Raw genomic sequence first — 21,866 nt, forward strand, 5'->3', positions numbered from 1 at the left:
CTTAATTTAAATAAAGCTCAATTTTTTCCTAAAATCGTGCAGCCCTACTGCAGACTGTCACCTGGGTATGCTTCACTGTCTGGCCCACAAAGAGTTCTACATCATTCTATGTATACTCCGGCCCCCCAGCAGTCTGAAGTATGTTGACCCGGCCCTCGACCCAAAACATTTGGGGACCCCTGATCTAAATGTTTGACCTGTGGATCTCACAGATTTGCTTTAAAGCTAGGTACCATGTAACAAAGCAACACATCAGATTCTGTTTATCCCTCAGTACTTCCTCGATACTCAGTTCATTATTATAATGTTTTTCCATCAAAAAAATTAATTACCGCATTTGCAAAGCAGATATGATTGAACATCATCACTAGTACACCTGTAACAAGATACAGATCTGGACTTATCTGATGCAAAGAAATCTGTATCCTTCACAAAGGCCATTATGGTTAATTGCCAGCTTAATATGATCAGTGGGATTTATGATTGCGGCCGTAAAAATCACAGTTCAGACATCATCCATTTCAATTACCTGCCAGACGGAGAAGGCAAAGGAGATGTCAAATGCGCTGAGGAGTGTGTCATCATCCATCATTAACACAGCTGTGGGAGATAGACAATTTATGTGTCACATTTAATTCAGTGTATACTTCATTACTGCTAAGTAGTATTAGTAGCATCAATACAATATGCATATTATCTTATATATGGCCCTAGAGAGTCACTATACAGTCAAAGGGAAGGTGACAGCTTCACTGATCAGTTTTAGTACACGACAGATCATGGCTAGCTCTCCCACTAGGCACATTAGGCATATGTCTAGAGGCGGCTTATGTGAAGTGAAGAGGCTGACATTTTCTGGCCTCATCTCCATAGAACAATTGCTGCCCTGCTGCTGATATCATTGCCGAGCTGCACAAAAATAGTTTTCAATTGAGCATAATTATCTGTTCTTCTCAGAAGTTCTTCCCCTCCTCTTGAGCTCCTGAACCCGCCCCACTCTGCTACAAACACATTTTGTAGCGGAGCCCTGCGACCGTTCATGTGAATCACCTGACCAGTTGCAGGACTCAGCAACAAACCCACAATGAAGCAGTGGCTGGTTTAGAAGCTGAAGAGTAGAATAAGCAGCATTTGTTAGATGGAATGTGGGATGCTGACAGCACGGCAATACTCGCTATATGCCAGAGGGGACATAACAAGAGGACAGCACCTGTTATCATAGTGGAAGAAAAGAAGAAAGCACCAGTCACAGTGTGGGGAAGGGGGGGGGGGGGGCACAGCATAGTATAATAAAGGAAGGAGGAAATGATGGTGAAAGGGGGCTGGGACAGTAGAATAGGGGAGGAGAATAATGTGCTTGTCATATAGGAAGTGTGTGTGTGTGTGTGTGTGGGGGGGGGGGGGGGTAGCAGCATTTGTTATAATGAAGGGAATGAGGGCAGGTTATTGAGCTTGATATATGGGGAGTGGGGCAGTATGTGTGATAATGTGGGGGTTGGGGTGCGTAGATGTCAGCCCTTGTTATAAAGGGGAAAGGAGGGCGGGGATATAGAACTAGCTATATGGTGGTGGGGCAGGTCAGCAACACTGTTTATGTTGCCACAAGCTACCTGACGCTGGTTTTCGTGGGCTGGATTTTCAGATAAAGTAAAAAAACAAAAACAAAAATCATGTAACAGAAAGGGACATCCATGACACTCACCTTGAGTTTTTATCTCTACAAAGTTCTGCAGTCTGTTCCTCATGAGATTAACACTTTGCTTCTTGAAATAAACAGGAACAGGATGGGGTCCAAGACTATCCCACAATTCCTGGGGGGTGTCCTGTCCAACATTATTCCATACTACAATTATACTATGCAGCTGGGGCAAGGCCTGGTAATGATTCAACATTTTTAGCAACAGATCAGTCCTGTTAAAGCTTTGCATGATGAGAGTGAAGGAGTCCCCTGAAGGCAGGCTGGAGAGGGGAGCTTCCCGTCGTACCCCCAGCACAGGATCTTCATAGGCAGCTGGCAGGAGAGCAGCAAGGGCACTGAAGAGCAGGAGGAGCACAATGAGGAACACACAGGACACCCGCAGCAGTTTCATCCTCAGCAGCTTTACATGAAATCTGCTTGAAACATACACAAGTTAGCATCTAAAAGAAGAAACAAATTTACTGGAATATATATATATATATATATTGGTGAAAGACCAATACAAAGTGGTGTACATTTGAGAAGTGGATCGAAAATTATACATCATTCCAAACATTTTTTACAGATAAATAACTGCAAAGTGGGGTGTGCGTAATTATTCGGCCCCCTGAGTCAATACTTTGTAGAACCATCTTTTGCTGCAATTACAGCTGCCAGTCTTTTAGGGTATGTCTCTACCAGCTTTGCACATCTAGAGACTGAAATCCTTGCCCATTCTTCTTTGCAAAACAGCTCCAGTTTAGTCAGATTAGATGGACAGGGTTTGTGAACAGCTGTTTTCAGATCTTGCCACAGATTCTCGATTGGATTTAGATCTGGACTTTGACTGGGCCATTCTGACACATAGATATGTTTTGTTTTAAACCATTCCATTGTTGCCCTGGCTTTATGTTTAGGGTCATTGTCCTGCTGGAAGGTGAACCTCCGCCCCAGTCTCAAGTCTTTTGCAGTCTCCAAGAGGTTTTCTTCCAAGTTTGCCCTGTATTTGGCTCCATCCATTTTCCCATCAACTCTGACCAGCTTCCCTGTCCCTGCTGAAGAGATGCACCCCCCTAGCATGATGCTGCCACCACCATATTTGACAGTGGGGATGGTGTGTTCAGAATGATGTGCAGTGTTAGTTTTCCGCCACACATAGCGTTTTGCATTTTGGCCAAAAAGTTCCATTTTGGTCTCACCTGACCAGAGCTCCTTCTTCCACATGGTTGCTGTGTCCCCCACATGGCTTGTGGCAAACTGCAAACGGGACTTCTTATGCTTTCTGTTAACAATGCCTTTCTTCTTGCCACTCTTCCATAAAGGCCAACTTTGTACAGTGCATGATTAATAGTTGTCCTATGGACAGAGTCTCCCACCTGAGCTGTAGATCTCTGCAGCTCGTACAGAGTCACCATTGGCCTCTTGACTGCATTTCTGATCAGCGCTCTCCTTGTTCGGCCTGTGAGTTTAGGTGGATGGCCTTGTCTTGGTAGGTTTACAGTTGAGCCATACTCCTTCCATTTCTGAATGATCGCTTGAACAGTGCTCCGTGGGATGTTCAAGGCTTTGGAAATCATTTTGTAACCTAAGCCTGCTTTAAATTTCTCAATAACTTGATCCCTGACCTGTCTTGTGTGTTCTTTGGACTTCACGGTGTTGTTGCTCCCAATATTCTCTTAGACAACCTCTGAGGCCCTCACAGAGCAGCTGTATTTGTACTGAAATTAGATTACACACAGGTGCACTTTATTTAGTCATTAGCACTCATCAGGAAATGTCTATAGGCAACTGACTGTACTCAGATCAAAGGGGGCCGAATAATTATGCACACACCACTTTGCCGTTATTTATTTGTAAAAAATGTTTGGAATCATGTATGATTTTCGTTCCACTTCTCATGTGTATACCACTTTGTGTTGGTCTTTCATGTGGAATTCCAATAAAATTGATTCATGTTTGTGGCAGTAATATGACAAAATGTGGAAAACTTCAAGGGGGCCGAATACTTTTGCAACCCACTGTGTGTGTATATAGCATGTCCATAGAATCAGACTACATTCCATTATAAGCCCAAATTCCATTCATTTTTTTTTCTAAAGCCCTGGTTTGTTGAAAATAGTATATTTTAGATTAGATCTACAAAAGCCCCACTTCATGATTCTGATCCCAGTGTTTTCCCCCTGAAGGCTTAGAATAATAAGTATTATGTTTATGGCAAGTCAGGGCAATACATGGACACTGACATTTACTTAGTCTTTCTATAGAACATACTGTGTAATATGTTGGCGCTTTATAAATACAATGAATAAATAAATATATGTCAAACTCCAACCCGCTGCCCAAATCTGGCCCTCAAAGCCATTACATTTGGTCCTCAAGTGGTTTCCCCACTTTGCATTATGTCTGACCCACTCTAAACCACCGGGTAAGCTATATTGGAGGTGAAGCCCTAGAACCAGTGGCGTAGCTAAGGAGCTGTGGGCCCCGATGCAAGTTTTACAATGGGCCCCCCCATGCACTCTATACATAGCAATTGAAACGGCGCACTAAAAGCTGCCAATGGCAACTACAATGTCAGAGGTGCAAGAAGGGGATGGGGAATAGTTTGTTAATGATTACCACTATTCAAAGTATATATAGAAGTGATTATTATGAGCACAGGACCAATATAAAGCTAATACTGTAGTTGAGGGAGGGCCATTCGGGGCCCCTCTGACCCAAGGGCCCCCGATGCAGTCGCTACCGCTGCACCCCCTATTGCTACGCCCCTGCCTAGAACACCAGGGAAACCATATGGGGATGGTAGGGGGAAAGCATTAGACACCAGGGAACTGTATAGGGGAGAACTGGGGGCCTCTGGACACCAGCGAACTGTATAGGGAATGGTGGGGGCCTCTAAACACCAGGCAAATGTATAGGTGAAGGAGGACCACTAGATACCAGTGAACTATATAGGGGAGGGAGTTGGCTATTAGTCACCAGGGAACTTTAAAAGGGAGGAAGGTGGTCAGTAGACATTGAGCTTGGCTCGCAACTAGGTTGCAGTGTACAATTTCGGCCCACTTTGAGTTTGACACCGCTGCTATAGAACCATTTTAATAAACTTAAACTTTAATAAACCCTTTAGATCGTAAGCTCGCAAGGGCAGGGCTCTCTCACCCTTTTGTGTCTTGGTATTAGTTAGATGTTTATTTATATTAATTTTGTTACTCTAATTACCAATTCTGTATTTTAACCAACTCTTTATTTTGTATATTAGTGTATACTCATTGTCTGTATTATTATGCACCCCATGTTTGTTTATTACTTTGTACGGCATCACAGAATATGTTGGCGCTTTAAAAGTCAATAATAATAATAATAAACATAAAACCCCCAAAACTAGATGAAAAAGGTCAAAGCAAGTAGCCTCCCATTATTCTCTGTGGCTGCACAAGAAAATATGGGGGGGGGGCTGAGATCTCACATTTGTGTGATACCGTTCCTGAAACACTCCTGAACTCTGTCCCATAAAGTATGGACTCCTATCCCACGTTTTATCTACAGTGGCTTGCAAAAGTATTCGGCCCCCTTGAAATTTTCCACATTACTGCCACAAACATGAATCAATTTTATTGGAATTTCATGTGAAAGACCAATACAAAGTGGTGTACATGTGAGAAGTGGATCGAAAATCATACATGATTCCAAACATTTTTTACAAATAAATAACTGCAAAGTGGGTTGTGAATAATTATTCAGCCCCGAGTCAATACTTTGTAGAACCACCTATTGCTGCAATTACAACTGCCAGTCTTTTAGGGTATGTCTCTACCAGCTTTGCACATCTAGAGACTGAAATCCTTGCCCATTCTTCTTTGCAAAACAGCTCCAGCTCAGTCAGATTAGATGGACAGCGTTTGTGAACAGCAGTTTTCAGATCGTGCCACAGATTCTCGATTGGATTTAGATCTGGACTTTGACTGGGCCATTCTAACACATGGATATGTTTTGTTTTAAACCATTCCATTGTTGCCCTGGCTTTATGTTTAGGGTTGTTGCCCTGCTGGAAGGTGAACTTCTGCCCCAGTCTCAAGTCTTTTGCAGACTCCAAGAGGTTTTCTTCCAAGATTTCCTTGTATTTGGCTCCATCCATCTTCCCATCAACTCCGAACAGCTTCCCTGTCCCTGCTGAAGAGAAGCACCCCCAGAGCATGATACTGCCACCACCATTTTCGACAGTGGGGATGTTGTGTTCAGAGTGATGTGCAGTGTTAGTTTTCCACCACACATAGCATTTTGGCCAAAAAGTTTCATTTTGGTCTCGTCTGACCAGAGCATGTTTGCTGTGTCCCCCACGTGGCTTGTGGCAAACTGCAAACGGGACTTCTTATGCTTTTCTGTTAACAATGGCTTTCTTCTTGCTACTCTTCCATAAAGGCCAAATTTGTGCAGTGCACGACTAATAGTTGTCCTATAGACAGATTCCCCCACCTGAGCTGTAGATCTCTGCAACTCGTCCAGAGTCACCATGGGCCTCTTGACTGCATTTTTGATCAGCGCTCTCCTTGTTCGGCCTGTGAGTTTAGGTGGACGGCCTTGTCTTGGTAGGTTTACAGTTGTGCCATACTGCTTCCATTTCGGAATGATCGCTTGAACAGTGCTCCGTGGGATGTTCAAGGCTTTGGAAATATTTTTGTAGCCTAAGCCTGCTTTATATTTCTCAATAGCTTTATCCCTGACCTGTCTGGTGTGTTTTTTGGACTTCAGAGTGTTGTTGCTCCCAATATTCTCTTAGACAACCTCTGAGGCCGTCACAGAGCAGCTGTATTTGTACTGACATTAGAGTATACACAGGTGCACTCTATTTAGTCATTAGCACTTATCAGGCAATGTCTATGGGCAACTGACTGCACTCAGACCAAAGGGGGCTAAATAATTATGCACACACCACTTTGCAGTTATTGATTTGTAAAAAATGTTTGATCATGTATGATTTTTGTTCCACTTCTCACTTGTACACCACTTTGTATTGGTCTTTCACGTGGAATTCCAATAAAATTGATTCATGTTTGTGGCAGTAATGTGACAAAATGTGGAAAACTTCAAGGGGGCTGAGTACTTTTGCAACCCACTGTATATGTGGTGGTGGTGTTTTTTTTAACTGGACAAATATAGTGGGTGGTGCACTACTATATTTGTCCACTAGATGGTGCATTCCCATATAGAAAGCTGGATAACAGCTTTCTAAAACAAACAAAAGTAATTTTTTTTCCCTTTAGGATTTCACTGACTAATCTCTTCTTTTCATTGCAGCAGAGGTTCTTTATTAAACTTCACATATGTTCTCATTCATCAATCTGTCCTGGAATTGCTTAGTATGAATGCGTGCCGCGCATTAGCGGCAAAAGACGACTATCTACGCCCCTACTTGATGAAGTCCTGCGGGGCGTAGATATACTACCTTGATAGCAATAAGTAGTTAACCCCTTTCTGACCCTCCCCCCCCCCAATAGTTTTTTTTCTTTTTTGTAAGCCAAAGTAACAGAATTAAATTAAAAAAAGAATACATAAATTGTTACGTTAAAGTGAATGGGAACCGCATTTAAAAAAAATTAGACAGATACTTACCCAAGGAGAGGGAAGGCTCTGGGTCCTATAGAGCCTTCCGGCTCCTCTCCTGGTCCCGTCGTTCCAGTGCTGGCTCGCCCGGTAGCAGTATTTGACTAAACTAGTCAAATACTGCTTTATCCGGCCGAAGGAGGCTTCAGAACTCTTCAGGGAGCCCGAGTGCTCCTGAAGAAGGGCGGCCCTGTATTGCGCCTGCACAAGCACACTCTCTTGCACGCTTATGCCTGTGCAGTATGGAGCCGCACGTCTTCGGGAGGACACGGCTCCCGAAGACTTCCAAATACCCTTTCGGTGGGGGATTGAAACGGGGGGGAGCCAGCACAGGATAGAGGGCACCGAGAGAGGAGACGGAAGGCTCTATATGACCCAGAGCCTTCCCTCTCCTTAGGTAAGTATTTGCTTCATTTTTTTTTAAATGCGGTTCCCATTCACTTTAAGGACTTAGCTTTTATATGTATGCCATAAGGATATTTCACTGTTATTTTTGCAAATAAGAAATTGTAATTATTGATAGGGTAAAGTGAAAAAGCAAAAAAAAAAAAAAAAATTTAAAAAAAATACACCTTCATTTAAAAAAAAAAGTTCCAACATGAATATTACTATTGAGTAATGTCATCTGTGTACAAAATGTAATGATAATGCATGGCTAAGTGACATGAGAGTCTAGGTACATGAGCTAATTGTGTTTCTGTGGTGTGCCATTTTCAGATAGTCCCACTTTCTACCAATAGACTGGCAGCAATCCAGAAAACGGAAATATTTGTGGAATGCGACCACACAGAGACAAGGTAAAAGGTAAGTAGCAAATTATACTTCAGAGTAAAATACACAAAAATCTGCATGTGACTCGAAACGCGTCAGTGGGAGGAGCCTATCACCGCATCACGCTTGCCAAGCGGCCCGCTGCCCAACGCCGACACTGTCAGCTAGCCTGGTCTAATTTGCACTACGCCAGCCAAAGCGAACTGTGCCCATCCTAGAGCCAAGGTGCTAGGTACATGTGAAGGACACCATGAGCGCGTTTGCGCTGCATGCCAATACCGGAGGTGACCATAGCTGAAACGGGCACTGCCGAGGGGAGCATGTGTGGTGAGCCCAGCATCCTTAAAAGGGCAGCAATAGATACCTGGATGCGAGAGGACACATGGAGCAAGTGAGGGACTGACACGCTCAACAGGCTGGCGCAAGTATACTGATAATATTGGAGGAATGATGCATAACTGGTGACGCTTCCTATTTTTGCTTCTTGTTGCTTTCTATCTGCCTGTGAAGTTTTGTGGAACTGTGCTAGTGCTTAGCCGGCTTATGCTTTTGCTGCAGCTTATTTGCTAATCAACAAAAGGACTTATCCCCATAAGGGGGAAAGCAGCTGCTGTGTGTATGGTGGTGTGCTGTTGAGTGACAGTTAGGCAGACAAGGGTTGTGTGCATGGAGCATAAGAGTCCTTTTGACAGACTCCATGCACACAAGCCTAGATTGAACATCTGGGGGATATGTGGGAAGGCTCCTTGGTTTTAACTACATACTGAATTATTCGCAGAAACAGTTTTTAAATAGCCATCTGTGTATTGGTTCCTAAAAGGAGCCTACTTGTAACTTGATAATTGATTGTGCAATAAAGAATTAATGATTGAATCCAGATGAAATGGTGTTTGAGGCCAATTTACGAAACTCTCTTTTTAAGATAAAAAAAACATCCTTAGTTCAGGTACACTGTACAATATTATTCTTAAAAACTATTTGGCTATTAGACATAAACCAATTTAATCCATCTTCACTTTTACCTCATATCTTCTTCGGAACCTCATCAGAACACTGCATGGAAAAACAAGAAAAACAATGTAATGTAATTAGCCACAAAAAAAAAAAAAAATTAAAATTAAATTGTATCATCAGGTTCAAACAGGATTTCAAAAGGATAAGAAGTGTAGCTTGGTCTGGTTCCCAACTATTTCATCATAAAAGGGGACACCAAATGGGTTCTACGATCCATAGACAATTTCATTAGCAAAACAAAAAAGAGAGACTCCCTATGTATGAATAAATCAGATTGCTCACTGAAACTAATTTTCAGTGACCAATCTGATTTTTCATACATGGAGTGTCTCTCTTTTTTGTTTTGCAGGTTCAACAGGTTATCACAATTTTTCTATTTAAATGTAATCAATAATATGCATAATGTTTACATATCCTTAAAATATACATTAAAGTTAATGAATATATGAAGCTATCTATGAATCTCATCAGCAGGATAATGAAATGGTATTCATTAGAAATCATAGAGTGCCCTTTTGTGGTGTGACTTGAATATTTTTAAGGGTTTGCTTTGTAACTACAGGTTGTGGCAAAGCAGATCAATCCACTGCTGAGATGTTTTAGCACAAGTTAGATGGTTTTGCTGCAGTATTTGGAGATTCTCTGCGAAGAAGGTTTTTTTGCTTAACTTCACATGTAAGTATTTTGGGGTTTGGGGAAGGGCTGATTCACTAGACATAAATGAAGAATAGTTTTTACAAGGGTGGAGAGGGAGACAGATAAAGACAGCAAACAGATAAGTCCAGCTTTAGACAAAATTTGGGTTCAGAAACAGGGACCGGATGGCGCTGTGAGAAGCTTCATTTGGATCCTGAGTTTTTCCTCTTCTTAGGCAAGTATGTGATTTTGTACCCAAGCTTCGACTTGGGTACACTTTAAAGAGGAACTCCAGTGAAAATAATGTAATAAAAAAAGTGCTTAATTTTTACAATAATAATGAATAAACTATTTAGTCAGTGTTTGCCCATTGTAAAATCTTTCCTCTCCCTGATTTACATTCTGCCATTTATCACATGGTGACATTTTTACTGCTGGCAAGTTATGTCACTGAAAGGAGATGCTTCTTGCATTTTTGGCTGTTGGAAGCAGCTGTTATTTCCCACAATGCAACAAGGCTCCCACGGTGTGATGTCAGGACCTCAGTGCTGTGAGGAGCTGACATCACACTGTGGGAGGGGTTTCACAACAAAATCAGCCATACAGAGCCCCCTGATGATCCGTTTGAGAAAATAGATTTCTCATGGGAAAGAGGGTATCAGCTACTGATTGGGATGAAGTTCAATTCTTGGTTACGGTTCTCTTTAAGTATGGTAGGTGCAGGTAAAGCAAGGGAGAGCAGATGGCAGAAAGACGCATACTGGCAGGGATAGAACGAGAGGTGGGTTTAAGGTGACAGAGAGAAAGAGAGGGCAGGAGGAGGTAGAGGGAGAAAAACAAAGCAAGTAGACAGAGGAAGAAAGAGCTCAAAGAAATGTAAAAAGACAGTATAAGATGGTGGAGAAAGAAAGAAAAAGTACAAGGATGCAGAAAGAAAAGCTAAGCGTACAAGATGGCAGAATGAGAGCGGACTGAAATTAATAGAAAAAGAAAGAAAGAAAGAGAGTACTAAGTGGCAGAGAGAGAAAGTGTAGTGATTTTTGCTACTTTTTTCATAACGATTTCCAGAGTTTTTTAAGCAAGCCATTTGTACAGTGATTGCAATTTGCTATTTACGTAAGCGGTGTTAACCTGATTGGTCTATAAAAATGCATTCTGCTTGCAAAGAAGCTTGAAAGAGTTGTGCTTTGAAATAATAGGTTTGTAGCCTCCTAAACTTTTGCAGCCCATCGATCGTTGTGCCTCTTGTGGTCTTTGTACTCATCCACGACCTTATAATAGAACTTCGGATTAGGCTGGACCTTACATATTAGGTCCTCTGTGGTAAACTACCCCTTGCTAGTTATTTTTGCACAACTAGGCACTGTTCTGCAAAGCTGTCTTCTTGAAGTTTGTGGTGCTCTCCTCTCACCATACACAAACAAGACACAGGATTTTGCTAGGGTTTTTGGGTACTCTGTTTAGGGATCCGTTTTCTGAATGATCCCCTCAATCTGATCAGATTGGTTGGCGGGTTTTCATCCATTAGTGGACACGATTGATCACCCCCTGTATGTACCACACACAAATGCACATAGTGTCAGATAATTAATGTGCACGCGTTATTTGCAGAGACAAGTGTGAATGCAGAAAAGTGTTGGAAAAGCTATTCTTGATTACAGTATATGAATTGCCTGTGCAGGTAGGAGGAACATTATCGCAAATGACCACTAGAGGGCCAATTCCTCATGCACTCCTTATGGACAAAGCATGCAGTTTGCCAGCATGAAGATTACTGATTACAGCTGAACATCTAATGCTTCTACTGTACACTACAGCATTGCAGATGCCCTTGCAAAAAATGTGTGTGAGTGATACTATTGGAGTCTATCAGCTATGTGATTTAATAGCAAATGCACATTTAAAGATTTGTGCAAACGCTTATACTTTTAAGTAGAGCTAATTTCAATTTTGTAAGTAACACCATAGCTAGCACGGGTAAGTTAAGATCCCACTGATGCCAGGTCACCTCATCCCTCTAGAGCGAGGAGGTACAGAGACTCCAGATCCCTGCCGCCGATTCTTTTCTCAGATAAACCACGTCCCACGCAGCACACCAGAAAAAATATAAGTGCTGGGGGCGGGATTGGGGAACGTGGGGGATTGGGAAAAAGGAACATGGGATAACAGTAAGGGACTGTTTCCACTTGAGCAGTTTTCGCTCCGCATCCGCAGAGTTTCCCCGCAGGCAAATCGCACGGGGAAACTCTGCCATAGAGAATAATGGGACAGCCAGCCGAATCGCTTGCGTCAGTGATTCTGCCCGTGCATTTCCATCCGAATTTGTGTGAATCCCATAGCCGTGCATGGCACGGCTGATGGGATTCGTCAGCGTATCCGCAGACCCGGAAGTGAGGCTGCGCGTCTCGCAGATGCGTGCGGCTCAAGTGGAAACGGGCCCTAACACAGTAAGCTAGAGAACTGAACCAAAATCTACTACAGGCCTATTTCCACTCGGACGTAGAACCTGTGCTGCTGCAAAGCCACAACTGAATTGCTATAGCCTTGCCATATACGGCTCTAGGGATTCGGATGCATGCTGTGATAAACTGCAGCATGTCCTCGGAATCACACCGGTATGCGATTCGGATGGCAAGCCTATTGACGAAATAGGCAGCGTTTCCCCATCTGGCTCGGATGTGGTGAAACAATGCTTATTCTGCACTAGTGGAAACGGGCCCTAAAGTATGAAGTGGAGTACAGTAACAGAATAGCACATCACACTAAGCCAGGGGCCAGGAACCTTTTTGGCTGAGAGAGCCATTAACGCCACATATTTTAAAACGTAATTCCATGAGAGCCATACAATATGTTTCAAAGTGGCACAGTGCGCATGCACAGCAGAGGGCTCACGTCCCTGTTGCCATGGTGATGTGTATACAGTTAATCCTCCGGGCAATGGAAGTGTCAGACACGTCTTTAGCTTCTCTTGGGTTTCAGCAACATCAGCAATTTCCCTGAGAGCCAGACAGGAGAAATACAGACTAACAGCTTGTACAATTAGCTAGCTGACCTGGGGGGGTTGATTCACTCTGTAGGACGAGATCCACGCACTTTGGCCCAATAGGCTGCTCGTCAAGTGACAGGCAGCCTATTGGGTCAATCAAAGTGCAGGGATCTCATCCTACAAAGTCACTTGACCTGACAGGATCCAGGGTGGGACAATTGGAGCGGGTGTTAGTTTTGGTGGGAGCATGAGTAAGTAGTGCATGCTACAGCAGTAGCCTGCACAACTTTGAAAATTTTACTTGCGCTGCCACACTAAGCTGCGCTGCTTGAGCAGTGTAGCTTAGTGAATCAACCCCTACTGATTTGTCTGTGAGCCAGATGTAGCCATCAAAAGAGCCACATCTGGCTCCTGAGCCATAGGTTCCCTACCCCTGCACTAAGCAGTCACTTCAAAGTACACAGTGCCACCTTGTGATCATTTAGCGCACGTATACGGTATATGCAATTAACATTTTCTCCTGAATTTTCTCCTAGGAGATACATTTTCATCACTTATTAAGAATTACTTTGCAGTGCTTTGTAGTCGAAAATGTACCAAAAAGTAGGTGAAAAAGTACTAGCAAAACTATTTTAAGTATTTTTTTTATTTGCTGGTGATTTGAAAACACCACTTGAAAAAAATCGCATATGGGCCAGAGAGCTTAAAGAGAAACCGTGACCAAGAATTGAACTTCATCCAAATCAGTAGCCGATACCCACTTTCCCATGAGACATCTTTCCCTTTTCTCAAACGGATCATCAGGGGACTCTGTATGGCTGATATTGTGGTGAAACCCCTCCCACAGCGTGATGTCAGGACCATGGTCCTGACAGTTTCTTGTCTGTGAACCTCATTGGATTGTGGGAAATAACAGCTGTTTACAGCTGGGTCCAACTGCCAAAAAAGAAAGCAGCAGCATCTTCTTCCACTGACATCACTTTCCAGCAATAAAAATGTCACCATGTGGTAAATGTCAGAATGTAAATAAGGGAGATGAAAGACTTTACAATGGGAAAACACTGACTAAATCATTTATACATAATTATTTCAAAAATGAAGCACTTTTTTTTATTACATTATTTTCAATGGAGTTCCTCTTTATATTCCTATGTTACACGTAGAGCACTTTTAACCTCCTTAGCGGTAACCCCGTGTGTGACACGGGGTAAACCGCCGGAGGGTGCCGCTCAGGCCCTGCTGGGCCGATTTTCATAATTTTTTTTTTGCTGGACGCAGCTAGCACTTTGCTAGCTGCGCCAGCACCCCGATCACCGCCGCCGCACGCCCGATCGCCGCTATCCGGTGCGGCGCGCGCCCCCCCCAGACCCCTGCGCTGCCTGGCCAATCAGTGCCAGGCAGCGACAAGGGGTGGATCGGGTCTCCCAATGACGTCCCGACGTCGCTGACGTCGGTGACGTCATCCCGCCCCGTCGCCATAGCGACGGGGGAAGCCCTCCAGGAAATCCCGTTCTTTGAACGGGATTTCCTGATCGCCTATCGCCGGAGGCGATCGGCGGGGCTGGGGGGATGCCGCTGAGCCCTGGGCTCGCTACATGATTTAAAAAAAAAAATATAAAAAAAAAACTGCTGCGCTGCCCCCTGGCGGTATTTTTCATACCGCCAAGGGGGTTAATCTGTTAGCCAGTACTTTCCAGTGTTTTGAAAAGCACATGAACAATGAAATTCCATAGGCTACTTTACACCAAATCGCTAGAAAAATCCCTCATATACATTAGTATGCATGATACTCTGCATGAAATGCCCCTCAAGAGGAATCCATATAGGAGAAACAGGACAAAAACTTCGCACAAGAATGAACCATCACTGCTTTAAGATCAAAGAGGGTAAAATGGACACACCAGTGGCCCAACCCTTCTGTGAACCAGAACACAGCATGCAAGATCTGAAAGTACTTATTAGGAAGCATCCGAGCTCCTAAAAAAAAAATGAGATCTACTTACCCGGGGCTTCCTCCAGGCCCTGGCAGCCACTATGTCCCTTGTCGCAGCTCTGATGTTCCGGGATCCCCACCGTTTCAGATATCGACCTTGCCAGGTCGGCATCTACTGTGCATGCGCAAGAGCCACTCGCGGTCGCGCTGATGTCATCTGGAGTGTTCTGCGCAGGCGCAGTACTTCTGTGCCTGTGCAGAACACTCCAAACCACGTGAATGTGATCACTAGCAGGGCTCATGCAGGCGCAGTAGATGCTGACCTGGCGAGGCCGGCATCTGAAACAGAGGGGATCCCGGGACACTGGAGCTCTGCCAGGGGCTGGAGAAAGCCCCGGGTAAGTAGATCACATTTTTTTAAGGAGCTTGGATGTTTCTTTTAAGGGTAACTTCAAAAATGAACAATCAAGAAAAATTTCTTAGTACAAATTTATAAAAATGTTCCAGACATTAACAGAAGGTTTAAATTGTGTAATGGGATTCATGACACCTTATGTAACATGATTGACTTGACTTCATGATCTTCAGAAACCTGCTGGATTTCATGGATGCTTGCACTAACTCACTGGCTCCAGCCTGCTAATCACCTGACATCTAACTGCTAAACAGTAACCAGCACAACTGCCATCTACGTGTTTACTATTTACCTGCATCAGTGTTTTACTTCAGCTAACATCTGGAAATTTGCCTGAAGAAGGGTGCTAGATCCCAGAAAGCTTGCATAATTTAACTCAGTTAGCCATTAAAAGGTATTACTTTTACAAAATTTTGTTTTTTTCTAACTATATACAATCACTCCAAATTGCTAGCATGGCCATCTGCGTTGCCTAATGTGAATGAGGCCTAAGGGCCCATTTACACTACGGCGATTAGCGAGCGATTCCCGCTAATGACCGAAGCGCTAGCGCAATTATAGCCTTATGACAATGATCTCACTGCTGCGATTGCTGCCAATCGAGGGCTTTTTGCGATTAACGGCAATAGCAAAACATGTTACCTGCAGCATATTGCCGCGATTCAGTGCTTAGACAAGACCGCGATCGTCAGGAATCGCGGGAGTGTACAGTGATTTTACCATGCTAATCGTGGTAAAATCACCCATGCAAAAACTGAAGCACTGAGTGCTACCGTTTTGCTACTTTGTAGTGTGAATGGGTCCTAAAAGGTGGACTAAACTATACAGGGTAGAAGGAGGCACCCCAGGATGAGTATCAAACAACCAATTTTGGAGTTAATAACGAACAGTCTTAGCTCGATATGGAGGTTTAAGAGTAATTTGTTGGACACCCAAAACAAACAATGCATTTCATGGGTTTCACCCGCCTCTTCAGGTTAATAACACAGCTGTAACGAGAGGGATATGGAGGCTGCCATATTTATTTCCTTTTAAACAATACCAGTTGACTGGCAGCCTCACTGGTCTATTTGGCTGCAATAGTGTCTTAGTAGCACCAGAAACAAGCATGTAGCTAATCTTGTCAGATCTGACAATAATTTCAGAAACACATTATATGCTGCATGCTTGTGTAGATGGCTAAAAGTATTAGAGGCAGAGGATCAGAAGGATAGACAGGCAACTTGTATTGCTTAAAAGGAAATAAATATGGCAGCCTCCATATCCCTTTTGTGACAGTTGTCCTTTAATCGCTGTAGCATAGGTAAGGAGCACCTGTATCTATCTATCTAATCTTCAATACTGCAGACCTGTCATGAAAAGTAATTTATTTGTGTTACACAATGGCAAAGTACTTGAATCTTTCTCATCATATAAACCATCTAATCATATTATCTGAAGTGGAGGCTTAAATTGTTGTTTGTCCATGGCCCCATTTTATCTAAAACTGACTTTGCTGGAAAATGTATACTAGGCAGTGGCCAGCTGGGTCTGTACAGCAGGGCAAGCTGAGAATGTTGTTCATTCACATGGAAGTCTTCCTGACTTCAGAGGCGCACATTTCTTCATGCCCTAGTCTTTGGCACTTTGTATCCATTGACCTGAGGAAGCGGCGAAGACCCGCATTATGAGTTATCACTAATTTGTGCAATCATCTTATACTGTCCGACAAGTGACTGGCATATATCTTCAAGAGAGGTAAGCCAAAAACTACCTCTTTTTAAAACTATATACCGGTAAAAAAAAATTTATTTTTTGGGTGGAGCCTCCATTTATTATTATTTTTCCTGATATTAGCTGCCACAGCCTTGTAATAGCTTCAGAACTGCTAGCATTAAAATGTAAGCGTTTTCATGTTTACCTGGCATCATCTAGCTAACATCCTCAAACTTTTTGGCTGGAATTTATTGGGCTAATTATCTTGACATCACGCCTAGAAACAAATATGCATTCTAAGCTAAAACACAATCCTTCTTTAAAAATGGAGGCCATTCAGAGAGAAAACTCTTTCTAGATTGGATTTAAAAACCTTAATGACACTGTTTTGCTTTTGCTAAATATATAGAAGCTGCCATATTTATTCACTTTTAAACAATACCAGTTGCCTGGCAGCCCTGCTGATCTATTTGGCTGCCGTAGTGTCTGAAGAACTCCAGAAAAAAGCATGCAGCTAATCCAGTCAGATCTGACAATAATGTCAGTAACATATGTACATTAGGGTCTGCACACCCATATAAATAGACCATCAAACTATATAGACCAATGCATAATCACGCAGGGTGCAATGTTATAAAAATACATGAATATTACATAAAAGAACATGCACACCAGACAAAAGATGCTTTTAAATGCAATGCTTATTATTGAAATAGAAAACTTGTACATAAACCCCGATAAACGGGCAGGATACAAACATATACATATTTGCACAATATTAACTGAACAATGAGCAATGACACAATGTTACAATATCCTGACAAACACAGAGATGGAGGAAAGTCAGAATTTACCCAACAGCAGCGCTGTTTCGAGGCAATTTGAGCCTCTTGATCACGGGCAATAAAAGTCCAAACAGGCAAACAGCAGATAGGCAACAGATGCGATCATGCAGGGCGGCGTCCTCTTCATGCTGTGTCCAAACTCAGTTTAAATACATGCCATCTAACAGCTCATTGGCCCAAAGCACCGGGGCCGGCCCAGGTGACGCATGCGTACACGCGGCAAATTGCCGCTATACGCATTGACGTCACATCCGCTTCCGCCATGTTCCGTAATGCAAAAGTCATTGCGTACAAACGTACGCATGTGATGCGGAAAAATCAATGCGTCCATGCGGACTTTATGCCATATGGAATTTAGACTCTGCATATATGAACGGAGCAAAGCGGAGCGTTACCCTGGCTACAGAAAACCGCTTCCTGGTGCATTTTAACGGTGCTTTTCCGGGCAAAATCTACAAGAAAACACAGACAAACATATTTAGAACACGACACTATATATAAATTTTTAAATAGCAACAATGCCATTAAAATATTAAAACTATCCTACTTGACAGTAACCAACAGTCTACAAAACTGACAGGTCTACCTCCTCATTAAGACCAAATGGAGCTTTAGTCCTTAATTTATAGATCCAGAAAAGTTCTCTACTTTTCAATTTCTGCTCCATATCACCACCTCTCCATGGTTTTTTAACTACCTCCACTACTCTAAAGCGTAACTGTGATATACAGTGACCAGCAGTGTAGAAATGGCGCGCCAACGGAGAATCTGCGTCACCGCAGCGAATATTGCTGCGGTGTTCACAGATACGTGTGCGAATGTCCCTGCCGGTTTGCCCAACATAGAGCATCCCACATGGACATATGATAATATAAACAACCCCTATAGAGGAACAGTTAGCAAACTCATCAAGATATATGCGAGAGCCAGTTCTAGGATGCGAGAAATACGGTCCTCTCGCAACATAACCACACTGCACACAGTGGCCACATGGATACATCCCTTTCAAGGCTGGTAACCCTGAGAGCAGATTCTCCGTTGGCGCGCCATTTCTACACTGCTGGTCACTGTATATCACAGTTACGCTTTAGAGTAGTGGAGGTAGTTAAAAAACCATGGAGAGGTGGTGATATGGAGCAGAAATTGAAAAGTAGAGAACTTTTCTGGATCTATAAATTAAGGACTAAAGCTCCATTTGGTCTTAATGAGGAGGTAGACCTGTCAGTTTTGTAGACTGTTGGTTACTGTCAAGTAGGATAGTTTTAATATTTTAATGGCATTGTTGCTATTTAAAAATTTATATATAGTGTCTTGTTCTAAATATGTTTGTCTGTGTTTTCTTGTAGATTTTGCCCGGAAAAGCACCGTTAAAATGCACCAGGAAGCGGTTTTCTGTAGCCAGGGTAACGCTCCGCTTTGCTCCGTTCATATATGCAGAGTCTAAATTCCATATGGCATAAAATCCGCATGGACGCATTGATTTTTCCGCATCACATGCGTACGTTTGTACGCAATGACTTTTGCATTACGGAACATGGCGGAAGCGGATGTGACGTCAATGCGTATAGCGGCAATTTGCCGCGTGTACGCATGCGTCACCTGGGCCGGCCCCGGTGCTTTGGGCCAATGAGCTGTTAGATGGCATGTATTTAAACTGAGTTTGGACACAGCATGAAGAGGACGCCGCCCTGCATGATCGCATCTGTTGCCTATCTGCTGTTTGCCTGTTTGGACTTTTATTGCCCGTGATCAAGAGGCTCAAATTGCCTCGAAACAGCGCTGCTGTTGGGTAAATTCTGACTTTCCTCCATCTCTGTGTTTGTCAGGATATTGTAACATTGTGTCATTGCTCATTGTTCAGTTAAAATTGTGCTAATATGTATATGTTTGTATCCTGCCCGTTTATCGGGGTTTATGTACAAGTTTTCTATTTCAATAATAAGCATTGCATTTAAAAGCATCTTTTGTCTGGTGTGCATGTTCTTTTATGTAATAATAATGTCAGTAACACCAGATTAGTTAGGACAGTTAAGGTGGCCATACACTGGCCCGATTCGCCGCCGTTTCGACAGCAGATTCGATCACTGGGATCGAATCTGCTGCCAATCGTTCGCGCTACACGCCGAATTTCGATCCTTTTCGTCCGATCCCGTCAATCGCTCCGTGCGGAAAATTAGCGTCGATCGCCCGCGGGTAGGGAGCGCATCGCTAGCGGCGTTCGAGCGCCCGACGACCGACGCAATAGAGCCGCAGACATTACCTGCTCCGCCGGCACGTCTACGCCCGGTCACCGCTGCTCCGTGTCCGCGCTGGTCTCCGGCATGCTTCAGTTCCTCCGGCCCGGCAGGAAGTTTAAACAGTAGAGGGCGCTCTACTGTTTAAACTTCCTGCCGGGTAGGAAGAAGTAAAGCATGCCGGGGCCGGAGACCAGAGCGGAGACGGAGCAGCGGTGACCTGGGGACTGGAGTCGCGCCGGCGGAGCAGGTAATGTATGCGGGCGGGGGGAGCGGCGGCGGCAGCACCACCACCACCACAACAGATTGTGAACGGTTTCAGGCTGAAATCGGTTCACAATCTGTTTGCAGTAAAGGTAGCCATACGATCCCTCTCTGATCAGATTCGATCAGATAGGGATCTGTCAGTTGGTCGAATATGATGGCAAATCGACCAGTGTATGGCTACCTTTAGTGATCTGCTGCATGCTTGCTCAGGGTCTATGGCTAAAAGTATTAAAGGCAGAGGATCAGGAGGATAGTCAGTTAACTGGTATTGCTTAAAGGAAACCTTAACCCTGCAAAATAAAAAAGTTTCACTTACCCGGGGCTTCTCAAGCCCCCTGCAGCCGTCCTGTGCCCTCGCAGCTCCTCGAGTGTACTCCGGGCTCCGCTGTGCGTTCATTTCTGAGAGTCGGCCCCTGGCCACGCCGAAAACAAAAACGTGCAGCGGGGACGGGAGGACACTCGAGGAGCTGCAAGAGCACAGGACGGCTGCAGGGGGCTTGGGGAAGCCGCGGGTAAGTGAAACTTTTTTATTTTGCATGGTTAAGGTTCCCTTTAAAAGGAAATAAATATGGCAGCCTCCATATACAGTACCTCTCGTTTCAGGTTCCCTTTAACCTCGTGTTATGCAACAGAACAACTTACAGCAAGGGGAGACGACAAGGAACAGAGCAGCGTGGACTGGAGGAAGCCCCATGTAAGTATAAAACCTGAGAACTCTGTGATTTTAAAGGGTACCTTAACTGAAGTGGATATGGATGTATCTTTTTAAAGTGGTATTGTCACCATAAAAATCAAATTTCAACAGTAACTGGTCTGAGTGTATTAAGTGATAAAGATGCTAATCCTGCATTCAAAACTTTTTTCTGCTGTTGAATGCTGGAAGTTCTTTTAAATGCTGGGAGTTATTTTTATCTATAATATATTCCTCATCTTCCATTTATTTCCCTGCCTAGCTGATCACTTGTTTTTACAAGCAAGGCTGAGGTGACCCAGTGATTGGATGTGTAAATAAAAAAAAAGACTCTGGGAGGAAGGCAGCTAATGAATACACAATGAGCAAGAGAAGGGAGGGGGGGAAACAAGAGTCAGGGAGGATATGATGTCAGCATTAGCTTGGCAAGATGGTCACTGCCTAGAAAAGGATTTTCTGCTTTTCCTTTGTAAAATTCACAGGAATCATTACATGGATAGCACACTACATCTGTTATGTAAGTAGAAGTAGTATTTATCTACTTATATATGTGTTTTTTATTTCTAGGTTAGCATGGGTGTCGCTTGTTCTTTAAACAATACCAGTTGCTCGTCAGTCCTACTGATCCCTTTGGCTGCAGTAGTGGCTAAATCACACACCTGAAACAAGCATTCAGCTAATCCAATCTGACTTCTTTCAGAGCAACTGATCTGCATGCTTGTTGAGGGTCTGTGGCTAAAAGTATTAGAGACACAGGATCAGCAGGAGAGTCAGGCAACTGGTATTATTTTAAAAGGAGAAATCCACATCCTTCTCAGTTTAGGTTCCTTTAACACAAACATTAATCTATCTCAGTGAGGGGAAGCCTCTGGATGATCCAGAAGCTTCTTCGATCCTTCTTGAGCCCTCCACTGGTCAGTAGGATCTTTTTCTTGTGGCCACACTTGCATTCACGAATAAGTGAATACTGCACTGCATAAGCGCTTTACAGCCTACGCCTCCGCCATAGAATAGAGCAACTCATTCATGGAGAAAAAAGCTATGCACAAGCAGCTCCATGCTACAGCTCGAACAAGAACAGGAGCTTGGCCACAAAGGAA

General features: G+C 43.5%; 2 protein-coding genes across 4 annotated transcripts in view; one reads left to right on the forward strand and one right to left on the reverse strand.

Moving 5' to 3' along the window:
• EXTL2 (exostosin like glycosyltransferase 2) overlaps positions 1-21,866 on the reverse strand; it is an 88,344-nt gene that overhangs the window by 65,618 nt on the left and 860 nt on the right. For 2 of the 3 annotated variants that reach the window (XR_011022058.1, XM_068239999.1), the window contains exons 2-4: positions 9,073-9,103; positions 1,703-2,115; positions 530-600 (exon numbers count right to left, since the gene is read on the reverse strand). Coding sequence is in view for 2 of the 3 variants with exons in the window: in XM_068239999.1 (XP_068096100.1) it covers positions 530-600; positions 1,703-2,115; positions 9,073-9,077 (489 nt within the window). In the remaining variant the exon portion in view is untranslated. The remainder of the gene's footprint in view (positions 1-529; positions 601-1,702; positions 2,116-9,072; positions 9,104-21,866) is intronic. The other variant, XM_068240000.1, reaches the window with a different exon arrangement.
• SLC30A7 (solute carrier family 30 member 7) overlaps positions 15,299-21,866 on the forward strand; it is a 57,850-nt gene continuing 51,282 nt past the window's right edge. Inside the window, exons 1-2 of the mRNA XM_068239998.1 lie at positions 15,299-15,428; positions 20,679-20,769. Coding sequence (XP_068096099.1) covers positions 20,699-20,769 — 71 coding nt within the window. The 5' untranslated portion in view covers positions 15,299-15,428; positions 20,679-20,698. The remainder of the gene's footprint in view (positions 15,429-20,678; positions 20,770-21,866) is intronic.

The sequence above is a fragment of the Hyperolius riggenbachi genome, chromosome 6 (genome assembly GCF_040937935.1).
Source record: "Hyperolius riggenbachi isolate aHypRig1 chromosome 6, aHypRig1.pri, whole genome shotgun sequence".
Lineage (NCBI taxonomy): Eukaryota > Metazoa > Chordata > Amphibia > Anura > Hyperoliidae > Hyperolius > Hyperolius riggenbachi.